A 26,533-nucleotide genomic window follows, 5' to 3' on the forward strand; every position below is an offset into this window, starting at 1 on the left:
GCACTACTTCACACGGAGGCCCGGCGGGCGGAGCTCATGCCCGCGTGTGGCCCGACAGTCTGGGAGTGGCGGGCGGCGGCGGGATGCCGGGCTCCCGCCGGGCCGCACTCGCTACCGCCGACAGCCGCGCGGCCGGGCTGGCGCGCAGGCTCGCGGGACACTGTTGCGTGACGTCCACGCCCGGCGGCGTCAAGCCGCCGCCTACGGAAGCGGGCTGGCCCACCGCGGCCACCGTCCCGCCGGCCCCGCCCCCGCGAGGGAACAATAAAATAACTCCTCCCCCCCGAGGCGCCCAGAGGAGGCGCCAAGCGTGAGTGAGCCCCGCCACTCTCGCGGGATCCTGCTCAAGTCTCGCGACGGTCGTCTCTCCCGGCCGTCCGGTCTCTGGAGCTCGCTCGCTCCGACCCGGCTCCCGCTCGCCCCGCCCCGCGCCCCGCCCCCGGCGGCGCGTTATCTGAGGAAAGCATCGCGAGGTTTCGGCCTCGGAGTCTCCGCCCCTTTACGGCACGATGGTCGCACAAGAATGTGATACGGCCTCGCCGGCCGCCATTTTCTCCCTTTCTTAGCGGTTAGCGCACACGGGGCCTCGGCGAGGACGCGGCGGCGGCGGCAGCGCGGCGGCAGCGCGGGCATGGCCGACTACTCCACAGTGCCTCCGCCCTCCTCGGGCTCGGCCGGCGGCGGCGGCGGCGTGAACGACGCTTTCAAAGATGCCCTGCAGAGAGCGCGGCAGGTGAGCGCGCGGCGCGGCGCGGCGGCCTCCCGGGAGCCCCGGCCCCTGCTGTCCGCCCGGGCCGCCACGGAGCACGCCGGGCCCGGGGCCTCGCGGGCGGCGGCGGGGAAGGCGCCGGGAGCGCGGGCGACGCCGGGCCCGGGCAGGGCCGGCCGGCCGGGAGGGAGGGAGCGAGGGAGCGCCCGGCCCCGTCCCGCCGCCCCGGCCCCGCCGCCCCGGCCCCGGCCCCGCCGCCCCGGCCCGCGAGGCCCGCAGCCTCTTTGTTACTGTGGGCCGGCCGGGCGCGCACGCCCGCTCCCTTTCTCCCGAGCCCCCGCGCCTCCCCGGCTCGGCCTGGGCCGCACTGTCTCGGAGAAAGTTGATGTTACCGGGCCTGCGGCAGCGGCGGCCGGGGCGGGTGGTCACACTCGCTCGGTTCTGACTGGAGGCTCCGTTTCCGACAGTTCGGCCCCCGCCCCCGGGGCAGGAGGGTAACGGAGTCAATCAAAGTTCATCACATCTACGGGGCCGTGCTTGCACACCACGTGTGGCAAGATTTTGCTAGTCTGCTTTATACAGCTAGCCCGTTTGACCATCTAGAGTGCATAGATAATGGGGCGGGGGTATGGCGGCTTTATTTATCCGTGGAGAGGGCTCAATGAGTGTCACGGTGTGTGTGTGTGTGTGTGTGTGTGTGTGTAGAAATCAGGATAACTTGGGAGTTTATTCTCCTACCAGGTAGGTCCTTTGACTCAAACGAGAACGGACAGACTTAGAAGGAAGATGTTTTTTTGAGGCAGGGTCTTCATAGCACAAGCTGGCCGGGGATTTAAGGCACCCTTCCTAAGCCTCTCTGGTGCGTACAGGTAGGCTCCCCCCACTCAGCTTTGGAACACTGTGATTCATATTCTTGGTTTCTAAAGTGTGAGATAATTAGTCCAGGAATCAGATGCCAATGAGCTAATGCTTTGTTAATAAGAAAATAGACTGACAGTTGGTAGCATTTGCACTATGAGGCAGGCACTGTACTGGACCCTGGGAAAGGGTGTCTCTCACTGCCTGATGGGTGCCATTTCCTGCCGTGAACTGGGGGGGTGATTGGCTGGCATAGAATAGCAGCACAGCCTGAACAGAGTTAAATCAGCGGGAACATGGAATTTACAGCTAGATTCAAAATGAATAAGCTTTGATTACTAGCAAGCATTGATTGTGATAAGTGTTTATTATAGTGTCTATCCCACCTGGATTTTGTGGGTATGCAGTAACTCCTCCAGGACCTTGCCCCATATGAAGCAGTACATGGTATATTCAATGGAATCAGCAGGTTTCCTTACTTAATATATTGTAATAGTAAGGAGATTAAGGTCTCATCATGTAGCTCTGTCTGCCCTGGAACTCATTGTGTAGACCAGACCTACCTCTCTGCCTTTGGCCACCCATGCCTAGCTAAGATTTTGTTTTGAAAATAATTTTTTGTTGTTGTTGTTGTTGACTCCTACAGATACAGGGGTATCCTTGCTATCTTGTTCTCCTGGATTTAAAGAAAGAGTCTTGTCTCAGCTTCCTGAGCACTAGAATTCCAGGCCTGCACTACCATGACTGGCAAGGGCACGTTTTTTGTGTCTTTGGGGATGGATAAAAACATTGCTAATTTTCCTAAACACATTTTTACTTGTGGGACAAGGGTTTCTCTGGGTAGCCTTGGCTGTCCTGGAACTAGCTCTGTAACCAGGTTGACCCTTGAATTCACAGAGATGCGCCTGCCTCTCTGCCTCCTCAGTGCTGGGATTAAAGGTGTGCACCACCATGCTTGACTCCAAACACAATTTTGAAGTGTTGCTGTTAGCATTGGTGAGAGTGCACTGAATGTTAAACATCCTGAGTTATCTCAGATAATCTTCACAGCTGTCCAGATCAGCTCAGAATGCTTGATCAAACTGGAGAAAGACAACCGTGAAGCACTAAAGCAGATCTGCACCTCCCTTTACACTAAGGGAAGTGTGGGCTGAAATTCAGGAAATATCTTCCAACTCAAATGTAAGGATGGTTCCTGTAGAAAGGTGCTACATGCTGGCTTTGTTTGAAGTAAGAAAGTAAAAGCCGGAGTGGTGGCTCACACCTTAATCCCAGAGGCATATTGTATTGGGAATTGGTCTTCAGGGACTTTTTCATCTTTGTGGTTACCAAAGAAAATGAATTTCTAAGGTTGGTTTTGGAGAGTTGTCTGCTTGCTGGGGTTCCATTGTCTAACTGTAGAGAATAGGCACAGTCTATTGCCCTCTAGTTCCGTATGCCATCTTCTCTGACAGTTAACTACTTCCTTGTTAACACCACTGTCGGTCCCAGACAGTGCACTTAAATCCCTAAAGTACTGTTTATAAATGCTGTTTTTTGTTTGTTTGTTTGTTTTTGTTTTTTTTTTTTTTAGATCAAAGGGTGTAAAAGATGTCTCCAGGTATTATTAGGAAAACTTTCAGGAAAGATTAGATCCCCACAGAAGAAATAGGCTTTTAATGGGGAAGTGACAGATGATTAGTAAAGTTGGATCACCACTGTAGACTTAAATTGTTTTCCTTTTCATAGGCTGTGTGTGGGGGATGTGAAAGTTCTTGTAGATGAAAAGGAAAACCTAATAACCCTGGGAGGTGTATAGTTAACATGTGGAATATAATACATACTGACTTACAGATCCATATTTGATGTGAGGCCCAAGTCCTTGAATATACTACTTACTCTCCCCCAATTTCCTGTTTATAGTAAACATAGTTAGGTTAGTTCTACATCAGTTTTTCCCCTTTGTTTTCCTTTTTCCTACCTTGTACTCCTGGATGGCCTCACTCACAGAGATCAGCCTGCCTCTGCAGTGTTGGATTGCACAGCACTGCCCACTTCCTGCAGTAGTAATATATAAGCTATGTGATTTACCTGCCTACCCAGTTATATCTTGGTATGTATTGAATATAGTTGCTTTGAAAAGCTTTACATTCTTTCTGCTTACTATGCATTTCTTGTATCCAGTGCCTGTTTTACAAAAGTTGTAAATTTGGAATAGCCACATTTCAAGTAACCACATGTAAATTGAGCAGCATAGTGTTAGCATCTCAGAATTGCCATGCTGCCTATATGTACCCTTTGAAGGAGGGAATTTGACAAGGAGAAGACAATATTAGGATTCAGTTTTTCCTCAGAGTTTGCTTGTTTCTCTCCTATAGATGCCCTGTCGATTACTTTGTTGTTCTTGTTGGTTTTTTTTTTTTTTTTTTAATAAGATGTGTATGAGCTTAATCCCAGACCATTAATGTAAGCTTCCTAAAGCACACTGATGGTAGTTCTTTGTTTTGTTTGGGTGGGAGTTCAACACAGGGTTTCTCTGTGTAGCTTTGGAGTCTGTCCTGGCACTCTATATATAGACCAGGATGGCCTCCAAATCACAGGAATTCGCCTGCCTCTGCCTCCCAAGTGCTGGGATTAAAGGGATGCAGGACACCACCATCCAGCTCTGATGGTAGTTTTAATTGAGTTGTAGCTTGAATTAATACTAACAAGTAAATCGTTAATGTATTAAAAGAAAGTGTGTTGTAGGAAATTTAGAGTTGAGTAGTATATAAATGTGTGTTGGTAACCTTTTTTTTTTTTTTTTTTAAGATTGCAGCAAAAATTGGGGGTGATGCTGGTACATCATTGAATTCAAATGACTATGGTTATGGGGGACAAAAGAGACCCTTAGAAGATGGAGGTAAGTTACAGCCAGAAACAACTATAGTTATCTCACATGGTATTCAATTGATGAAATATTTCAGTCTTATGTATTGAAATAATTTGTCAGAATACTACTATATAATGGTCTTAGAAGGGGAAAAGATAGACCTACAAAAAGGTAGGTATAATTTGAGTCTAGCTAAAAGTTTTGGAATAGAAAACAGTTTAATGTTTTAGCTGTTTTAGGATTATGCTTATAGTTTGCACAGATTTCTTGTTAATGCTAAAAACAAACAAAAATATAAATTGTTCAGGAAACAATTTCCTGGGTTTTCTCAATTATGGATGAGTCTTTGATACGCTGTTTCATTTACTTGAAAATTCACTTTAAAGGCTAATGCTTTTGTGGTTTTTTTTTTTTTTTGGTTTTTTTTTTTTTTGTGCTTTGGCTTGTGCTTCAGATTTAACTGTAAACATGGTGTAAAACAGTGGATTTAAAGTGGTTTTTATTTTTTAAAAGTATTGACACTTGTGCCCTTAGAAGTGTGCTTTTTATTTTAGTTTTGATGAACGTGTAAATTTTGATGCTCTATTTTGCCCTGTTTATAAAGGATTCTGATTGAGCATATAGAAATGTATTTGTAACAGTTAATGGAAATACTTGGTTTCCTTTTAATTACATTTATGTTTGCAAGTGAGGTTTTTAATATGCAAGAAAAAATGAGCTAATGATGCTTCAGATGTTGTGTGTAATGTATTCTTTTTATTTTATGTGTAGATGGCTCTTGGACAAATCCGAGCAGTACAACACACTGGGAGGGAATGCCCTCTCCTTTTAAAGGCAGGAATTTTTATTTATTACCTGTGTTTAGTATGTAAACGTGAAACAAACAAACCAGTGGACTCTTAAGTGGACACAACTATCTCTTGGTTTATGTGTCTGAATTTTTGCAACACAAAAGCCTTGAATTGGGGAGAGTAATAACAGTGCTTTGACCTGTAGGCTGTCTATTCTAATGTTGTGTGTGTTTTGTTTATTTGAGAAAGGCACTCGTGTAGTTGCTTTGAGGTTTTTGTTTTTTTACTAAACTCATAGTGAAATGTTTCGTTTGGGGAAAATGCAACAGTCTAGATTGAAACTATCTTGTAATATGAGCTTTCCTTTTTGGTAAAGCTTTGTGATCACTTTCCGATACACTCATCTTTTGATATGTCAGATTTTTATATACTTATCCTCAATTGTCGGTTCTGAACAGTAGAAGCATCATTAGCTTTTAACATGGTAATCGCCAGCGTTTAAGCTGCATACTCCTGTCTTACCATTCTAAGCTGTTTTCAATGTCTGTATTGCTTAAACAAGAAAAGAATGAATGAATTTAGGGTTTGTGGGTCTTTTGGCTTTTTTGTTTGTTTTAAAGAATTTTGGGTCTAGATTGAATTACGGCAAATTTGAAATGTTGAAATGTGGTTCAAGTGGAAAACCATTATATCAGATAATTTAATAAACATTGGCATTATTGCTTGGGGTGGTGCTTTGTTTATAATTGACAAAAAATAAAAGACATTTAATTTTTCAGATCAACCAGAAGCTAAGAAAGTTGCTCCCCAAAATGACTGTAAGTATTTTAAGCTGAGGTTTTATTGGTACTTTTAAAAATAGTTATACATAAGAATTGCCTGGTGTTGGTGGTGCACGCCTTTAATCCAAGCACTTGGGAGGCAGAGGCAGGTGAATTTCTGAGTTCCAGTCTAGTTTGCTCTACAGAGTTAGTTCCAGGACAGGCTCCAAAGCAACACAAACCCTATTTGAAAAAACAAACAAAACAAAATAAATATGTGTGCATACATACGCATGCACATCTATATGAGTGTGTACCACTTGTGTGTGGGTGTCCAGAGATCAGAAGATAGCATGGGAATTTCCTGAGAGTTGAGCTATTTAGTTACAAGCCACCGTGTGGTTGCTGGGAACAGCAAGAGCATCATGTTGTGGGGTTTTGGTGTTAGAAATTTTGTTTTTGGGCCAGGCTCATTATGAGACCCTAACTGGCTTTGACCTTAATAGAAATTGACTTGCTTCTGTCTCCCCAGTGCTAGGATTAAAGGTGCGCCTTGCCACACCCAGTGGAGTAGGAATTAAAAATGTCATTAGATTTGCTTCTAGATATATACCTTTTTAAAATGATTGCCTTTTGATTATGGCCATGCATATATAACATTGATTGATGAATTATGTATATAATTTAACTTCTCCAACTCATATCCATGTGCCATTTGAAAGAAAAGTGTTTTGTCTGCCATTACTAGTATATTTACCCCTTCCTTGGCTTTCTTGTCACCATCAGTGATGATTTGGCTAGTCTGAAATTTTTTCTTTCCTCCGGGGAAAGAATTTAGAATACTTACATTAAGTAAACTTGAACTTTGATTTTTTTTTTTTTTTTTTTTTTTTTTTTTTAGCTTTTGGAGCACAGTTACCTCCGATGCATCAGCAGCAAAGGTATAGTCAGAGCTTTACTTTGCAAGTCTTATTTGATTGTGTGTACAGCCAGCCAAGTTAGTTTCTATTTGAAAGTATCTACATAACAATTTTGTATGGTGGTTTATTTCTGTCCTTTGGGAAAATATGGAATCATGACTTTCTTTTTAAGTAAAATATTGGTGACTGGGGAAATGGTTGGAATGATGCCTTTTAGAAGAAAGCAGGTAAAGGGAATGAAGTGGCAGTCACTGAGCTCTTCATGGGCACTCACTTCTGTAGGAGACACTAAGATTGGGTTTATTTATTAGATTACCTTTATGTACAAGCACACTCTCTTAGAAGAAAACACTAGTTTCTGTCATTTCTTAGCAGATCTGTAATGACAGAAGAATACAAAGTCCCAGATGGAATGGTTGGATTTAGTAAGTAATGTAATTTTTTTAAGGTTTTAAAACAAAGCATATTTTAGAGTCGATAATAACTTCCTCTTTCTCCCCCTTAACTAGTAATTGGAAGAGGAGGTGAACAGATCTCACGCATACAGCAGGAGTCTGGATGCAAAATACAAATAGCTCCTGGTAACATTCTTTGTCTTTCCTTGAAGTTTTTTGAGAGTGGCTAACAAACTTCAGTAGTTTTTTTTTTTTTTTTTTTTTTTTTTAAAGTTTCTAAAGATGATGCTGCTACTTTTAATCTATTCATGACCAACACTTTTCTTTTTATTTAATTGTAGATAGTGGTGGCCTTCCAGAAAGGTCTTGTATGCTAACTGGGACACCTGAATCTGTCCAGTAAGTTGAAAATGTTACATGTGCTTAGAGTAACAATGTGAAGACTACTCTTTGTATTTTGGTTATTTCTCCACCATTGCCTTGTCTTGGAGGCCTCGAAAGTTTTACTTGAAAGTTTACGTCATGCCTGTCTTGAGTAGGGTTGATCATCTAAACCTAAGACACAGAAATTTGTTATAAAGTAGGGATGGGGCTGAGTTGATAACAGACATCCAGGTGCTTGCCCTCCAAGTAGGAAGAACTGAGTTTGAGCCTAAGAGCTAAACCAAAAGGCTGGAGTTTGTAATCTCATTCTTCAAGGGTTGGAAATATGCAGTTTTTGGGGACTTAGTAACCAGCCAGCCTATAATCACCTGATGGGATCAAAACCATTGAGAAGACCCTGTTTCAAAAGGTGCATATCAAAGACGCATTATAATTTTGCCTACATGTTGTGTGTACAAACATAAGAAAATTACTAACCCTGAATTGGCTTATATACAGAGAAGTTGGATGATGTCACCTGAAACTCTCTGCCCAGTCTTCTTTAATGCTCATTGTCTTTGTTTGGGGGTTTTTCTTTGTTTGTTTTTTGAGGTAGTTTTTCCCGTGTAGCTCTGGCTGTCCTGCAACTCCCTCTGTAGGCTGATATTGAACACACAGGGATCTATCTCCCCAACTGCCTTCTAACTGTGTGTGCCACCAGTGCCCGGCACATCTTCTCTGTCTTAGTTACTTCTGTTGACCAAGTAAAGCAGCTTAGAACAGAAAGTGTTTGCCTCATCACACACTGGAGTGGAGCAGCCCTCCTCTGTGCTCTTTTTGCCGGTATTCAGACAGTGCTTTTCATTTGTATTCATTTGCCTGAGACCACTACTCCTGCTTGAGGGCCTCTTCCTTGTGCCTACATTACTATATTTATTTGGTTTAGGCTCACTTCCTTACTGCCCCATTTTACATTTCTTGTGGCTTTGCTTTGCTTCCTGCCTCAACATGCAAATGCATCCCAATTCAACTGCTGGATGATACATACATGAATAGGGTCAAGCTGCTTGACTGTTGTTACATTGCATTTTGGGGTAAGTTTGGTTACACTACAATTTTTTTATTAATTTTTTTTCTTAAACAGGTCAGCAAAAAGATTACTGGACCAGATTGTTGAAAAGGGAAGACCAGCTCCTGGCTTTCATCATGGTGATGGACCTGGAAATGCAGTTCAGGAAATCATGATTCCGGCCAGCAAGGCAGGACTCGTCATTGGAAAGGGGGGAGAGACCATTAAACAACTTCAGGTACTGTTATATTGTAAAAAACTATTACTAAATCGTTTAAAGCCACTTTATATTTTTTGTTAACTTGTATTATTTGCACGGTTTTAATAGGAACGGGCCGGTGTTAAAATGGTTATGATTCAAGATGGACCTCAAAATACTGGTGCTGATAAACCTCTTAGGATTACTGGTGACCCATACAAAGTACAGGTAAACCTCACTTTGTCATTTATATAAAACTATTGTGGGGTGGACAAAATAAGCATTAAAATGTTCTGAGAGTTTTTCTGAATTGGATAACTTTTCTATTTTAGCAAGCCAAGGAAATGGTATTAGAGCTAATTCGTGATCAAGGTGGTTTCAGAGAAGTTCGGAATGAGTATGGCTCAAGAATAGGAGGGAATGAAGGGATAGATGTAAGTAAACCCTGACTCAGGAATGGTTGTGTCCTGATCCATAGTGCAGTAGGGTTGTTCTGAGTTGAGTGGCCTTCTCTGACATTGTATGTCCCCTTCCACAATTTCTTCCTTGATATATTTTTATCTTGTTACTATTTGACATCATTTACTATATTTACTTCTATGATTTGATGGAGATGAATTTTGAGAAATGTCTTTTTTTTTTAATTCATCTCTTATTTGCCTAACTAAGGTCCCAATTCCAAGATTTGCTGTTGGCATTGTAATAGGAAGAAATGGAGAAATGATTAAAAAAATACAAAACGACGCTGGAGTTCGAATACAGTTTAAGCCAGGTTAGTAAGGTATATTTAATGTTCTAAGAATTGATAGCTGGTAATGTTGACACTCCTAATTGGATTGTCACAATTGATTGTTCCATTGTTTTCTTGTAGATGATGGAACAACACCAGATAGGATAGCACAGATAACAGGACCTCCAGACCGATGTCAGCATGCTGCCGAGATTATCACAGACCTCCTACGCAGTGTTCAGGTTTGGTGGGAAGTTAACATTATCAGTTAATTTCATTGGAGGTTTTTTATCATAATTGAAAAGTGCCCCTCCACATTATACAAGAATCTGTTGCTTTTCTTAAAATGGTAAATACTTACATTGCTTTAACTTAAACTCTTAGGGCAGAATATGACAGACACAAGGGGCTTCTTAATTAAACACATGCCACACACAATTCTGTGAGAAGATAGCTAAGGGTGCACACAGAGACCCTGTCCAAAAATAAGTTAAGTGCTTAATTGAATAATTTTATCAAGTAATTTTTAAATCATCTCAATTTCATTTGTGAGAAATGTGCAAGTTGGGAGATAAACTTTTGTCAGTTTTTGTTCATTTTGGTGGTTTGCTTTTCCTTCCTTAGGCTGGCAATCCTGGTGGACCTGGACCTGGTGGTCGGGGACGGGGTAGAGGTCAAGGCAGCTGGCATATGGGGCCACCTGGTGGACTGCAGGAGCTTAACTTCATCGTGCCGACTGGGAAAACTGGACTGATAATTGGAAAAGGCAGTGTGTTTTAATTCTTTGTTAACATAGCTGATGTTTCTGGATACTCCTTGGCATAAACAAATAGTATCAATTTATCTTTATTTGGAAGTAGTTTAGTAAGAAAGCTATCTTCATTATCTTTGTGTTAAAAATAAGGATTTATGTCTCATTGGCTTCTAGGGAATGAGGACCAACAGTTAATTAGCAGTTAAAAGAAATAAAACTTGGTCCTAATTAAAATGGGCTGGGGGTTTTATTTTACTTATTTATTTTGATATTTGGGTTAATTTTTGTTATTTTTTTCTGGCTCACATTAGGGTATATACATACATGGTATGAGTTACAGATGGATAAACAGCAGAGAATCCTAATGAATTATTGTCCACTAGAATAATATCAAACTTTATTTAATGGCCAAATTAAATAGGTGCTTTTTTTTTTTAATGTAGCACTTCTTCCGTTCTTTGAACTGTAGAGAACTTAGTGTCTTGATTTGAATTTTTTTTTTTTAAAGGAGGTGAAACTATAAAAAGCATAAGCCAGCAATCTGGCGCGAGAATAGAGCTTCAGAGAAACCCCCCACCTAACGCAGACCCTAATATGAAGTTATTTATAATCCGTGGCACTCCACAGCAAATAGACTATGCTCGGCAACTCATAGAAGAGAAGATTGGGGTGAGTAAACTCATTTATAACATAGCTCCTGGTACTTTCAAAAAGTATTAATTGACTGTACCATGGGAAAATGTGTACTTTCTGATCTTAATGTACAGGTTTTTGTGGTATAGTACATGTAACAACATTGGAAAGAGGCCCAGCAATGCAAGTAACCTGATGGAGCATAAATTACAAGTCTGTGAGGGGCCACCTCACACTTGAGTGTCCATAGATCAGGGATAGTATTAGATGTGACCTAACAAGATACAAGAATTCAGTATGCAAGTAACCTGATGGAGCATAAATTACAAGTCTGCGGGGGGCCACCTCACACTTGAGTGTCCATAGATCAGAGATAGTATTAGATGTGACCTAACGAGTTACAAGAATTCAGTGTTTATCAAGAACCAAGCTACCCACCCCTGCTCAGTAAAAATAGTGGCCAAAATTGTTATCTCCCATTCTACTGAAGTAGTTTATAATTGCCACCTTTTGGACTGAGTGCCAATCATTACAGGTTTGAAGTGTAAGCTAGTTTGGTGGTTCGTTCTTCCTTGGCCATCTAGCCCACCAAAGTTAAGGAGCTTCCTGTTTACTTAGATCATAAAGGTAGAGGCCAATCACTGAAGGACATTGCTTTATTGCTTAAGCACATGTGTACCTCACCCACACTAACTTGACAAGGGAGACAACATGCTAAGTATACATGCACCTTACACAGAAATACAGTGAAAGTAGAATAGAGCCCAGTATCTATTTTAACAAAGATAGTCTACCTTTAATCCCAGAACTGCGAAGGCAGAGGCAGGTGGATCACTCAAGTTAATGACAGCCTGGGCTACACGGAGAAACCCTGTCTCCAATAAAACAAAAAAAAAAACAAAGATGTTTCAAGTGATTTTGGTACATCGTCAATTCTGTGTAGTTTTTTCTAGTGGTATACCTTGACCTTGATGGCTTTCTAACAAGGCAAATAGTATTAAAGCCTTTTTTTATAGCAATGGGGGAAAGTGCATGGGGTTTTTAAGTTAATAGTAATCCTGTGGATGCAGATTGGACTTGGTGACACCGGGTAGCGGTACGCCTGGCGGGGAGGACAGTACAGGTGGAGTTTGGTAATACACACAGGGGTAACTGCTCATAAACTGAAGGTGTTGGAAAGTTAAGCACTACCAAGAGTTGACACCAAACTAGAAAGATGAGAATGAGCACATTTTGCTTTTTCATTTTCCTTATTTTGTTTTTGAGATAGTTAATAGTTTGGTTTAGTGCTTACTAAGCAAGCATAAATGATGGAGAGGCCATGGGAAGTATTAGTAGTGACAGAATAGATAACCAAATATGGTTAGGGTATTTTGTCCGGCTACTGAGGTGGATGGCCTCAATGTGTAAAGGAACTGATTTGCCACCAAAACACTTTTTTTTTTTTTTTTTTTTTTAAATCCCAGCCCTTGGAAGGCACCAGCAGTCCAGCCTGGTCTGCATAGTGAGTTCAGGGTCAGCAAAAGCTACATAATTAGACCCTATTTCCAAGTAAGGGAAGAAAGTGGAAAAAAGTGTTGTGATAAGTTTATATAAAATAACACTGATGTTACTTAGCTGGATGCTACTTAGAAAGTTATGATGGGCACAACATGAAGACAGTGTATTTAAGTTACTGGTTCAAATGGGATTCCTGTGACAGTTGTTCATGAGACTTTAGATTGAGAATTACATGTTAAGTGTTCCCTAGACAGTGTGCCATCTGGGAAATATGATTGCCTGACATTGGGAAAGTAAAAGAACTAGGCAGTCTTATAAAAAGAACATAAAAAATGAGAAACAGCATTGTTTGAAAAGGAGTAAAAGCTAAAGGGAATTTGCTAGTTCTGTTTTAGTGAATTTTACATTTCGTAATTGGACATTTTTCTTTTTTGTGCCGTAAGGAGAGGAAGGCACACTTAAACTTGCTTAGTTGGCCTTTGGAATGCTCAGTCATTGCACTGTGTATTTTGTGTGTTGTGTGTCTTTTTTATTATTGTTTGGTTCTTTTTTGCAGGGTCCAGTAAATCCGTTAGGTCCACCTGTACCCCATGGGCCCCATGGGGTTCCAGGTCCTCATGGGCCTCCAGGGCCTCCAGGGCCTGGAACTCCGATGGGACCATACAACCCTGCTCCTTACAATCCAGGACCACCTGGCCCAGCTCCCCAGTAAGTACTGGATTTGGTTGACTCTGAGCTTTGCCTAAACATCCTAGCTTTCGGAGTGGGAGAGATAGCTCAGCAGTTAAAAGCTCTTAATTCTGTTACTGTACTCACTTCCCAGCACCACACGTGGTTCACAGCCATCCTTACATAACTCTGGTTCCAGAGTCTATGACTACTTCAACCCAGGCATGCACGTGGGTGGCACATACATGCAGTACACGCACAAGCAAAACCTATACATAAAATAATGGAACTTACTTTATTAAGATTCTGGCTTTTAGTAAATGGTATTTGTCTTTTTCTTCCAGTGGTCCTCCAGCCCCATATGCTCCCCAGGGATGGGGAAATGCATATCCACATTGGCAGCAGCAGGCTCCTCCTGACCCAGGTAGAAGAAGATAACCTAGTGTTAACATGTTGTCTAAATTGTTTGCCTGCTACTGCAATGTAAGACTAGTAACAACCATTTATTAAGACAGACTTTTCTGCATCTGCGCTTTTGATCACAGTGGCCCTCCAGTTCTCTTAGAGTGCAAATATAGCCCAGTTTTAAATGGTTAAAACAGAAAGAATAAAATCTATGAAAAGTATTCTGTTTTAAGCTTTAGATAACATTGCTATCTAGTGTGTGGGGGTTTATCCATAATAGTTCATATTTGTAAAATAATGTGTCTTTAACACTGCTAAGTTCTCAAAGAAGATGATTATAAATTATATTATTGCTGAGAAGGCACCTTAATTAATATTAGTAAAAATTAGGTTCCTACTACACACCAAAGCTCTGAAATACGTCTTTTTTTTTCTTCTTCTTCTTCTTCTTCTTCTAATCTGGATTTTCTGTATCATTGTGTTCTTATTTACATCCTCCCAAAATGGTTTTGTTTCCCCCACTTTCCATGCCTCTAGTTTAGAATTCAGTGGAGAGATTTCAAAAACATGTTCAGGGTTGTAGATTACTTTATACGTGGTATATTTATTTTCGAAAAACCAGAGCAATAAGTTAAATGTAATTGCTTTGAAGGATTTGTTAAATACTTTAATATTTTCATGTGGCCCAATAATATATGTTAAGTTCATAGGAACTTGGCTCAGTCACCAAATAACCACAACTTGTGCTTGTTTAAGAAACAGCTTGAGCTAAGTGGTGGTGGCACATGCCTTTAGTTCCAGCACCCAGGAGACAGAGGCAGGTGGATCTTTTGAGTTTGAGGACAGCCAGGGCTACACAGAAAAAGTGTCACAGGAGAAAGTAGCAAAGATATAGGATTGAGCTGAAACAAACCATTGGATTTGAAGCCAAAGACCATCTATTCATATCCCATTTCCATCATTCACTATTGTAAGCTGGGAAATTACTTACCTGAGGCTCAAGTTTCTGAACTAAAAGCCAAATGTTAACAATGATAATACTAGAAATATTTACAAATTTACATTTGTTATTTTCCAGTCTGTCAGGGATCCCTAGAAAGGTATTGATTTGGAGATTTACATATAAACCATGAATTATTTATTTCCTTTTTAATTCTAGCTAAGGCAGGAACAGATCCAAACTCAGCAGCATGGGCTGCTTACTATGCTCACTATTACCAACAGCAGGCACAGCCGCCACCTGCAGCTCCTGCAGGGGCACCAACTACAACCCAGACCAATGGACAAGGTAACTACGGTAATTGAAAATTTTATTTACTATTTTAAAACCAAAGCTTGTGTTTTGATTTATATGTGAAGCATGTTGTGTGCCATACCAGCATTTTTTTTCTTTTACTTTCAGTCCTGGGACTTGAACCCAGGGCCTTGTGCATGCTCTGATAATACTCTATCACTAAGTTAGATCCCTAGACTTAGTGTTTTGAAGATTCAATTGTGACTGTAGGTAAACATATTAAGTCACTTTGAAATAGTAACAAACTTTAATAAAAGTTTTTGTCCTCCATTTTCTCAATGTGTCTGTTGCTGATTATGAAAAGAACTATCCTTGGAGACAGGAAGTTATTATCCCTATACCTATTTGTGTTCTCATTCCAAATATATGACCATAGTGATGTTTAAAAGTCATGTTTTCACTATTGATACACTACTGCTACACTGTCCTTGCTTAGCTTCCCCAGGTCCTCAGGGTTTTCATCGAGGTCTGTCTAGTAACGTACAGTATTTATTAGGTCTGTAAGTCTCATTGAGATGGATCAGTTTCTCAGTCCTGCCCTTTTTTAAAAAACAAAATATATGTCCATTGTTTTGCCTGAATGTCTATGAGGGCATTGGATCTCCTGGAACGGGACAGTTGTAGGCTGCCATGTGGGTGATGGGAACTGAACCTGGGTCAATTAGCAGTCAGTGCTTTTATATCTCTAATAGAGTGTAATTCGGTTGTTAGATAGCTGTCAGTTTAGGTCCCTTGGAGTTACTAACTCCATTCTTTTGTACTATGCTACTACCATCGCTTATAAGGAATTACCTAGTATTTTCTGGTACATTTTAATGGAACTATGTCTGCCTCAGCCTTATTCTCTTTAATAAGCCCTACCTTAGTAAACCACTGTTGCTATCGTTGTATATTAGTTTCTATCTTACTGAAAGGAATAGTTTTTGTTTTCCTGCTTTCATTGTGTTGTCCTGGATTTGGGTGGTTGGGGTTGGGATTGTCTTCAGAGTGGCTCTGGTCTCCTGACATTCTTCAGGGGCTGCCTTAGTTAGTACCTGACACAGTGAGCTACTTTGTCTTATAAGCTCCAATCAATGGTCCATTCACCTTTTCTTACGGGTAGAATTTAGAAACCAGAGTACACTTGTTATTTAAATGTCAATGATCATAGCCCTTTTCAAAATAAGAGTATTATTATTAGAAAGTATGTTTTGGGACTGTCAGTTCGTTTCCCAGCACCCACATGGGGAGCCAGTGCCCTCTTCTGACCTTTGAGAGCATCATATACCTTCAATGCATAAATAAGAAATAAGCATGTGGGCAAAACAATCTAGAAAAGCTTTTGAGGTAGTTCTTAAACAGGCCCACACATACCTTCAAATTGTATTTTTTAGTGCTTCAAAAGTAGCCAGAGAGCTCCTGTCCTATAGTTCTTTGATGTCAGTTACTTAACAGCCCATGCCACCAGTTTCTCTGTGCCCCCTGCTGTGTCTCTGACAGGTGTGCTCACAGCAGTGCATGCTAGGAGAGCTCCATGCTGCAGAAGAAAGGGGAAAGATACCTTCGGACTTAACTCTGTTTTTTTCTTTTTTAACAAGGAGATCAGCAGAATCCAGCTCCAGCTGGACAGGTTGATTATACAAAGGCCTGGGAAGAGTACTACAAGAAAATGGGTATGATGTGTATTTAATTTCATTAATTAAATAGAGAATTTAGAAGACTAGATTTTGGTTTAAAAAATGGTCTGTCTTTAATATTTTATATAACTGATCGGTATAATTTTATAATGTTGAAGTTAATATTCAGCAAGAAAGGTGACATTCTAAGATTTTGCATTTACAGCATATATATTAAAGGCATTCTGAGAAATTCTTAAAGTTGTGCTTATATGGCAAGGAAATACATTCATTTTTCAGCAAGTTAGTAGAAATTTCCTTACTAGGAAATAATATGTGGCTTTAATTATTACTATACTTTTGTGTAGTGGTCTGAATGGAATAAGGTTAAATTTTAGAGCCCCGAGCAAAGGAGTTGTATGAATTTTATTGTAAAAGGAAAATTAGCTCACAGTGACAGAAAGTACATTGCTTTAATATTTGCATGTATTGAAAAAAAATGATGACCTTAAATAAAAAAGTTTACATTTTACAACTACTGAATATATAACATATACCATACAAAGCTGCTTTCAGTCCGATTAAATAGGTTTCCTACTTGAACAGCTAGTTAGAGAAGTGATTCAGTGTCATAGTCCTGAAACTGACGGGTGTGCTAGCTTTATCTCAACTCAGGTACTTCAGAGATACATTGAAATGTATTAATCATATTTTGATAACCAGTGGTCAAGGCATATAGCCACCTTAACTCTGCTGAAGTAATGTACTTTTTAAATTATTATTATTCTAAGGAATTGAGCATGATGAGGCTAAAGCTTAGCATCTGTGCTATTATGTCCTGTGGTTTGTTTACATGATATTAAGTCAGTTTGTTAAGATATTTTCCATTCTGTACACTTAAAATTGTAGCTTTTATTAAGCATAGACATTTTAACTCACTTTGGTTTTAGTTTTTCACAAATTGGTGGATATATATGACAGAAAAAGTAACTTTTTGTGTGGGGGCCTGTTTTTGTACTTTTGTAATAATGTAATAACTGTAATAACCTTCATGTTGTGTGCAAAACAGACTGAGCAATCTCCTGCCATATAACTCTTAAAAGATTATCTTAGGTAATTTAGTTAAGTATTAAATATTTTTAACTTTATGATAGTTAACACAAACTAATTTTCCCTGTAAAAGTTCTTTTTATAAATGTTTATACTACAGTGTTTTCTGAACGTACTGTCCTCAGTATCTTTTTAAGATAATTACAAGTAAAAGACCTTAAAGGTTAAGGGCTGAGGGTATAGATGAGTGAGAGTGTGTAAGGCCCTAGGCTCCATGGTGACACCTAAGATTCAATAAAGCTTCCCTGCAGATTCAGAAAACAAAGTCAGACCACATACCTTTAATACTAGGACTCAAGAATAAGAGCTAGACATCTCTGTGAGTGAGTTCAAGGCCACCCTAAAGAGAAACCGCTCACACAAAGATGATCTCAGCACCTGGGATAACACCTTTAATCACAACATTAGGGAGGTGTGTAAGACAGGAGCAAGGTCTCAGTATCAGGCATTCACTCTACAGCCACAGGGGAGAGGCAGCAGGATCAACCCATTCATCCTGAAGTAGTGGTGAGAGCTAGTGACGAACTACTAAGCTTGAAGTTTGAACCCCAATATCAGACTTTGGGTCTCTTATTTTTCCTGCAACAGGGTTCAAATCCCCACTACATCTTAAAAAGCCAAACATGGCCAGTTGCTTGTCCTGGTAACCTCTGTTGGAAGGCAGGCTCTTCCAGGAGCTTGCTGACCGGCCGACTTGGTATATTTGAAATGGAAGAGGGGAGAAGATCTTGAAGGCTCTTGGTCTGATTTAATTGGTAGAGTACTTGGCTAACATGCATGGGCTCTGGATTCAGTCACTAGCGTGGGTGTGTCATCTTTTGTCTCCAGAGCCACTTTTCTTTCCCAAGCAGCCTGACCATATTTCCTGGTTTCTTGTTCCCAAGTACCTTCTTCACAAACTAATAAGAAGAGCTGTTGGGTTCTTGTGTGATGAAAAGCTCACATAACTCAGGGTGTGGCTACATTTGAAACTGTTAATGCAGCTGAGGTGATTTTTGGACTCCTAGTATTCCTTTTTCCACTCCATTTCTCTAGGGTTGGCTGAGGTTACAGCCTGTGCCACCATACCCAGTTTTTAACACCGATTGGGACCCTAAGAGCAAAACCACTATTAATGAACTCAATAGCAGACCTCTACTAAAACATCTGAATTTTCTGAGATAACACTTTTGAGAAAACTCCAAAGATTCCTTTTGTGTATTGTGGTGGTGGTTTGGGTATTCACAGAGTTTCTCTGTGTGGCTTTGGAGTTACTAACCAGGTTGGCCTCAAGCTCAGAGATCCACCTGCCTCTGCCTCCTGGGATGAAAGGTGTGGGCCACCACACCACTGCATGGCAACTCCAAAGATCCTTACAGATGAGATTGCAGGTTGAAGGAAAAGGTGTTTTACGTCATGAGGCATCTATAATCAGTAAGCAATTAGGCATCAGAGTTGTAGGTAATTCCCATTTAGAGGTGAGAACGGGGAGCCATTTTTGGTAATGTTTTAAGAGCCCTTTGTAGGACAGTGAGATGACAAGTGGGCAGAAACACTTGTTCAGACACTGGTGACCTAATGTTGAGGAAGGCTACTTAGCAATTTCTGACATCTACACACACACGTACACGCACGCGCGGCTTATGTACTCAAACATACAAACGATACACAACACAATCTTTTTAAAGCCCTTATACTGTTAAGTACTGATACGATAGACTCTGAAGACATCTTGAAGCACAGAACACAGATGTAGGTCTGTCAAGGGATAACTCAGCATGTAATCTGTTTAGTGAGGGTGGGTGGCTCTTAAAGAAATGGGTGATGCTTTCCATTGAGCTATAGGTAAATACTGGGTGGTGCCTGCTAAGATGTAATCTGACTCTAGTATCAGAGGGAATAAAGGCAGGGAGGGTCTGATAGAAAGGGCAGGGGCCGTGTGAGGCCTAGAATGAAGTCTTTAATGGTCAGAATTGCTTGTTGATTTGCGTTTTTCATACAGACTATGTGAGTGAGCCTGAAGAGTGCTTTACCATCCACCGGTATCTTATGTCATTGTGCATAACCAGGTTTGCTCTTACATATACAAGATATTATGTGGTTTTAATACCCTGTTTGGGTATTTGAGAGTTTTCTAAATGCTGAGACTTAATTTTGAATTGTATCTCCTTGCAAGGTCCAAATGTTAAACTCTGAAAAGTTATTTATGGAAAATAAAAGTAAGAGAATTTTTGTATGTATTGGAAATATTTTTACATTGCCCAAACAAACCCCTGCCCCATGCTTTTTAAGTTTGAGTCAGAAATCTCATTTTTTGTTCACATAGTTGGCCTTATTCTGTGAGCAGTTTTATAGTTGGTGACAGGCTGCTTTCTGAAGCTACAAAATGTCAGGTGTCCCTTTTGTCTTCACATATAGCATGAGCTTGCTCTTTAGTTTTTTTTTTGCACTAGCGATTTCATAAAGCTAGAAAAATTGTGTATCATTCACAGGTTTGGCCAGTGTGTTCAGCCAAATGTACTTCATTTATATTTTATGCCTAAGCCATTACAAAGTTAAGTTTTAAAAATGCTGAATACCCTCTGTTCTTAACTATTGTAATGTCCCTATTAAGAAACTATGTTCTACAATTAACTTGTTTTTCATTACAGAATCTGACCAGTATGCCTATGATTTGATGATTATATTTCTCATTTGATAATTCTTGTCGCTCTGCTTAGAAACAAAACTACTATTCATGGAAGCTGAGTTGTACATGTTTCATTGATCTTGTTCTTTATCAGCTGCCAGATTATTTTTAGCAAAACTGTACTCTGATATAAACACAGTAGGTCTTTGTGTTACAGTGTATGAGAGTATGTGTGTATCAGTAGATCTCTATTGTAGTGTAAGACCAGTAGTATAAACAAGTGACCAAAATACATAAAAGAATTGTGAGCTGGGTGTGGTAGCTTATGCGTTTAATCCTGGCACTCAGGAGATCAAGGCAGGTACACTCTGAAGATGAGGCCAGCCTGGTCTACATAGCAAGAGGTCCAGACCAGCCAAGCAGGTTAGAGAGATCCTGATCTGTCTCAATTTCAAGCAAACTAAAACAAGAACCCACCTGTGGTGGTTGGAACACGCCTTTAGTCCCAGCACTGGTAAGGCAGAGGCAGACATACCTCTTGAGTTTAAGGCCAGCCTTGTCTATAGGGCAGGTTCCAGGACAGCCAAAGCTACACAGTGGAACCCTGTCTCAAAACCAAACTACAACAAAACAGAACCAAATGTAGTTTCTTCTTTCTTGTCAAAGATTATGTCTGAATCTTTACCTTTGTTTATAAAACTATGTGAGTTTGGATTGTTTTGTCTATGAATTAAAACCTACAATTTGTGATTAAGATGAAAAGAGCATATTTTTGTTTGTGTGTGTTGCAGTTTTTTCTCCTCTCTCTTTAAGGCATGTTTAAGATAAACAGTAGCTGAAGGGGTAATCTCAGCTCTTGGGGAGTTGGCAAGAGGATTACAAGTTCTGAGCCAGCCTGTGCTGCATAAGTGAAACCCTGTCTCAAGAGAAACAAGAACCTCTGAGCCTGTCGTTATAAACTGTACATACGGTGGATGGAAATTTGTATTAAAATTCAGGAGGTTATTTTTAGGTCAACAAGGGCAGACACGAGTATTCAAAGGCTTGGGAGGAATATTACAAGAAGCAAGGTATCCTCTTTACTAGACAAGAGATTCTGTGAGACTTGATTATAGTTGAAGCAATAAAGTCCCTCTGTTTTCCTCAAGGTCAAGCAGTTCCTGCTCCCACTGGGGCCCCACCAGGTGGTCAGCCAGATTATAGTGCAGCTTGGGCTGAGTACTATAGACAGCAAGCAGCATACTATGCCCAGACGAGCCCCCAAGGAATGCCTCAGCACCCTCCAGCACCTCAGGTATAGCACACTTGCTCATTGGGTTCTTGGTTTCTCCTCTCCCTGCTCCAGCCATGTTTTCTGCATGTTTGTCTGTTTGGGAATGTGTTACTTTTTACCTGGTAAAGTGTAACTATGATATTGTGGTGTGTTTGGGGATTTGGTTTTTTTTTATAATGCTTTCTGGCATCTGAGTGCTATTTTTATAATGCCTTTGATTTTAAAAAATAAATTTTCTTCCCCCAGGGATTTGCAAATCATGCAAGAAGCCACCATCATTTATATTAACCAGTTTTTCTTTCTTAAAGGATTCACTCCTGAATTAGCTCCATTTAAAGGATTTTCTTTAACTTTTTGTGTATCTCTTATGTATCTCTTCTGCACAGGGCCAATAATAAGAAGTGGACAATACAGTATTTGCTTCATTGTGTGGGGGAAAAAACCTTTGTTAAATATATGGATGCAGACGACTTGATGAAGATCTTAATTTTGTTTTTGGTTTAAAAGTAGTGTTTTCCCCCCCTTTTTTTATTTTGAAAATGTACAAAATATCTATCACTACTGATAGGAGGTTAATATTTCTGTGTAGAAATGAAAATTGGTTTGTTTTTAGTCCTTAGTGTAGATGTACACATTCCAGCAAATGTATTTGCAACTATTATGTGGTCAATGCTTTGTGATATAAATGTACTTTTTCAATGTATACTTTCACTTTTAAAATGCCTGTTTTGTGCTTTACAATAAATGATATGAAACCTCCTGTGTCGGTAAGTTGGATATGTGGGTAAAGGATTCATAATGTCTTAACAGTGATAAATTAAGATACATATACACAAATATATAAGCTTTCCCCATGAGTTACTTTTTAAACACTGGCATGTTTTCCCCCTTGCAGTATAGTGGTAGATTGGAGGATCTTTTCTGTTGTATTTGGCTGTTTCAGCTCAAGTAATCCTGATATCTTCATTTTTTTTCCTTCTGATTGATTAAAAACTGCATGTGTATACAGTGATCTTTAGTAAACTTCCATTGCATTAACAGTGAAATTTCCTTTTATATATGAGCACTGTTTCAGACCTGTACTGCTGCTACAACAGTTAACCTTTCTGTTCTTCACTTATTTCCAAGACTGTTTCAGCATAACTAATTTTGAACAGTTTTCAGACAGTGATTTCAGTAGTTTCTAAGAAGCTTTTTGTTTTTTCGTGTAAAGCAACTCTTTCAATGTATATAATAGTGTGTTTCTTTCTAAATTTAGGATAGAAAAGTAAATAGTATGCAGAAGTATAGCTACATTGCATCTGCCATTGAAACATTTGGGTTTGAAGATGTTCAAACTTTTTTCTTTTTGCAGTATAGATAAGCATTGTCTTGTAATTGCACAAGTCCAGTCATTGAATCAATTAATTTTTGTGTATTTGAATCATTTTATTACTCTTTAACATTCATGCTGAAGTTCTGATGTTTTGTTGAAAACCATTGTTTTACTCTGCATATTTGTTGGCTCTTTGCATATTAATATATTAGACTACATGCAAATACAGTCTGTCTTGCCATTGTCTGTTGAAGTGCAGGTTTGATCCAGCCAGTATAGAACTAGCTCTGTAGGGGTGAGGAGGACTGTGCTGTGTATCATCCTTGATTGTGTTCCTTCAAGGAGCATTGCACTGTAAGTACATCAGAATGACAAATTGGACTGCAACAGTATCTTTTTGTCGATGTTCCACATAATGCAATTGCTATATATTGTGTGAATATTATGTTGGAATACAGTGCTGATATTATGGGAAACCATAACTGCCTCTTAACATAGAATAATACATAGTTCTGTATTTTTTTTTTTAAAGTGAGCTTAATGGGTAAGTATTTTTGATATGCTTTAGCTAGTAGCTAAAGAAATTGATCATTAAACAAGTTGAATAATAATATCTATCGGTGCTCCTAAAATGCCGATTTCCAGTGTAAAATGTACATCTTCTATAGTGATATGAAAAACTTAAAATGTGTAGGATGGAAGTGGATTTCAGATTGCCAATTATAAGCCAAGTAGCATTTAACCCTTTACATAAATGTGTTCTGTCATCTGTGGGGAGCACCATTTGTTTTGCATAAACTTTAAAGCAAGATTATGAGGCCAAAATGTTGAGGTGATAGGACAGAAAACAGTACAGCTCATTGTGGATGTTTTGAAATGTTTTTTGACTGTTCTATGTTACTTAGAGTGACTTCCCTAACCCTTATTTAGACTTGTTTACATAGTCTAGTTTGAAGGTTAACAGTTGAGGAGTTATCTATTCTCTTAAGTGTAGGGTATTGACATGAACAATTTCAGTATTTTGCATGATGTTGTTGCATAGATGACCTAGGAAAGTGGTGCATTTAGTAATTAAACTGAAGGAAATAGTTGGATTCAGTGTCATAATTCACAAGTTGGAGGCTGTTGATTTTGATTCGTTTAAAGTTTAAAATCTTTATTAATTGCAAACAGTGCAATTATTTATACTTCACAGTGCCTTCCCAGACCTTCCACCTTAGGTTCTGCTGCAAAAAGCAACAGGTAAGCACAACCTAAGGACATATATATAAATATATCAGTACATTAATGTTGTCCCTGTGAGGTTTTTGTGGTTGTGTACTCAAAAGCAATCTGCTAGTGCTTCCCCAAATGTATTTTGTTATTTATGCTACCATTCTAGTGGAAAGTCTGTTAAGTTGTTCAAGCAACTGTTTATACTTTTGGGTAATGGTTTTTATTTTAATTTTTTTTTTCATTATAATCAGTAGATTGCTGCTATAAGTGAGAAACATCCAAATCTTTTTGAACCTCCCTCCCCCAAGTTATAGAAGTGTTACAGTAAGAATAGTTAAATAGTTAAGACTTAGGAAATCATTTGGTCAGAAATTTCAACAGCCTTCACAGCCTGTTTATATAACTGACAGGACATTTTCTTTACCCTCCAAATGGGGGTTTTGGTTTTGTTTTACTTTTTCCTCTTTTGTTATTACTGCTTTAAAGTATAGTAACTCAGTAAGACCATTTTGGGTCAGTCATAGACAGTTCTGTTTTTATGACTTGTATTTGCTGACAAGGAAGAATAAGGAATGCTGGCAGTAAGTTTTTTAAAAGGCATGTGCATTAGTGAAATGTTAACTGTGTAACATATAACCTTTCATAGTCTGCATAACCAAGTTTCTGATTTATAATACCTTAATAACTGATGCTGCATTTACTTTTTGCCAGTTTAGAATGTTTGTGTTCTTAGGAATGATGTTTAACTAGTACATATTTTGACTTAAAATGACTGTCTTAAAGCAGCACCATATCAGTTTTGTTTGTATTCAGTTTCTGAAATGTGCTGATCCTATTAAAAACTCCTGCTTATCTTTACAACAAAGAAAACTATTCAAAAATACTGCCTTCATTTTCACACACAGTGCTGAAGATGCTGCAAGCACCAAATCATAGCTCATAAAATCAGGTCCTGAGATAGTTACCCATAAAGAGGAATCCTTTGAGTGTATGCCATTGGTGAGCCGATGAGCATGGACCATAGAAGGGCTCAATGTAGAAGGTAAAATTGGCAAATCATAATTGAGAAATATGAAATGTATTCCCATACATAATAATGATATAGGGTGTGATGTACCTGCTCTTGATCACTTTTCATTTTAAAGTGCTATTCACTTAAATGTTCCATGAACTGTTACGTTTAAATTATATAGTTATTGCACACACACTGTTTGGGGTGTGTGTATGTGTGCGGAGTGAGTGAGTTTGGGTCAGTATGTTGAAAGCAGATCTCTTTATTTAGAGCCTGTGAAGTACTGATTAGTTGCAGTTTGTGTTTGGAAATCTGGATGAATGCTTATAGATACTGGGGATTGTTTCTATCTTGTGAGACATTTTAATTCATTACCATAACCCTTCACTGGTACTTTAAGCATTTTGAATAGCGCCAATCTTAACCTTTAAGTAAACTGGAAAAGCTGCAAAGGTGAGCCAGTTGATTTGAATCCAGTAGATACTTAAGGATGGTAGAAAAATAGAATGGTTTAAATTGCAATTAAACTCATTTAATATTTAAACAAGTTTATGGCATTTTTAATGACATACGTGCTAGTGTGGTGATAATTTTGAATTGTTTGCTTTGATGTTTCAGAAATGCGTATGCTTGTTTGTTTTTGTTTTTTAAGTAATGAGAATCATTTTAATGCTAAAGCTAGTGATTTGATAAAACAAATGCCTTGGTAGTTAATTCCTTAGCGTTTAGATAGCGGTGGTGAGTGCTCTCAGAGGGAGTTTTCGTTGACTTGAATGCTCTGCCAATACAACCAGTTCTTCCTGAAAATAGTTACATGTCATCTAGAATATTGATATAGACTTAACTGATCACTGGAGATTTCTCATTTTTATTTCTGCAACTTCTACCTGCCTTTAAAATGCATTTTCATAATACTTGAGATAATTTGACTGAAAATAACTCTACTTTCTGTTTGATCAGTCAATTGACTTTAATTAAGGAATTTTTAAATTGGTGTTTAAAGAAGCAAATCCCAGGGTTTTATTTTCTTCAGTGATACCCTAGAGAAACTTAATGCATTTGCGAATATATATATTTTCTTATGCATGCTCCATGCATTTTCGTCCTGAGAAAAGTGTTCTCTACAGAAACTACCCGTGTGTTAAAAGAAGATTGGCTTAAAATGGCTACTGTGATGGGAACAGTGTCTTAGGGAGATGCAGCTTGGACTTGAGGTAAATTGAATACTTTACAAACTGGTTTAGAGTTTTGCTTTAATGACATTGTATGTAAAGGGGCACGTGATTGTGTAGTTTTGTATTCTTTATGGTTTCCTTAATTTAAAATAAATGTACAATGATTACTATTCATAAGAGTGCTTTTGTCTTTTGTGCCTTTGTGTAGACGGAGTTAAAAGTTTCTCCTTTATTCCTGTCATTAAAGGTTTGCTTTGAGAAGAAAAGTACTGGTGGTGATTTGCCTTTTTAATCCTAATGCTAAGTTCCTTAAACTTTTAAAAAGGGCA

At 39.3% G+C, this 26,533-nt stretch overlaps 1 protein-coding gene across 1 annotated transcript; it reads left to right on the forward strand.

Annotated features, from left to right (window-relative positions):
* The first annotated feature begins 497 nt into the window (after nucleotides 1-497).
* Fubp1 (far upstream element binding protein 1) lies at nucleotides 498-26,374 on the forward strand. The gene is made up of 21 exons (XM_051195509.1): nucleotides 498-733; nucleotides 4,358-4,448; nucleotides 5,989-6,027; nucleotides 6,872-6,911; nucleotides 7,266-7,315; nucleotides 7,400-7,471; nucleotides 7,627-7,684; nucleotides 8,793-8,955; nucleotides 9,046-9,144; nucleotides 9,249-9,350; nucleotides 9,586-9,688; nucleotides 9,788-9,888; nucleotides 10,271-10,412; nucleotides 10,909-11,069; nucleotides 13,090-13,241; nucleotides 13,547-13,626; nucleotides 14,767-14,895; nucleotides 16,479-16,553; nucleotides 21,363-21,508; nucleotides 23,998-24,044; nucleotides 24,923-26,374. Exons 1-21 carry the CDS (start codon nucleotides 632-634, stop codon nucleotides 24,951-24,953), a joined length of 1,983 nt encoding a protein of 660 aa, XP_051051466.1. The 5' UTR covers nucleotides 498-631; the 3' UTR covers nucleotides 24,954-26,374.
* The last annotated feature ends 159 nt before the right edge of the window (nucleotides 26,375-26,533 follow it).

Source organism: Phodopus roborovskii, unplaced genomic scaffold, assembly GCF_943737965.1.
Source record: "Phodopus roborovskii unplaced genomic scaffold, PHOROB, whole genome shotgun sequence".
In the NCBI taxonomy this organism is placed as follows: Eukaryota; Metazoa; Chordata; class Mammalia; order Rodentia; family Cricetidae; genus Phodopus; species Phodopus roborovskii.

Coding starts and splice junctions, on each gene's coding strand:
- Fubp1 (XM_051195509.1), top strand. CDS start 632: ATGGCCGACTACTCCACAGTGCCTCCGCCCTCCTCGGGCTCGGCCGGC. Junction 9,351..9,585: donor GAGGGAATGAAGGGATAGAT/GTAAGTAAACCC, acceptor TGCCTAACTAAG/GTCCCAATTCCAAGATTTGC. Junction 10,413..10,908: donor TGGACTGATAATTGGAAAAG/GCAGTGTGTTTT, acceptor TTTTTTTTAAAG/GAGGTGAAACTATAAAAAGC.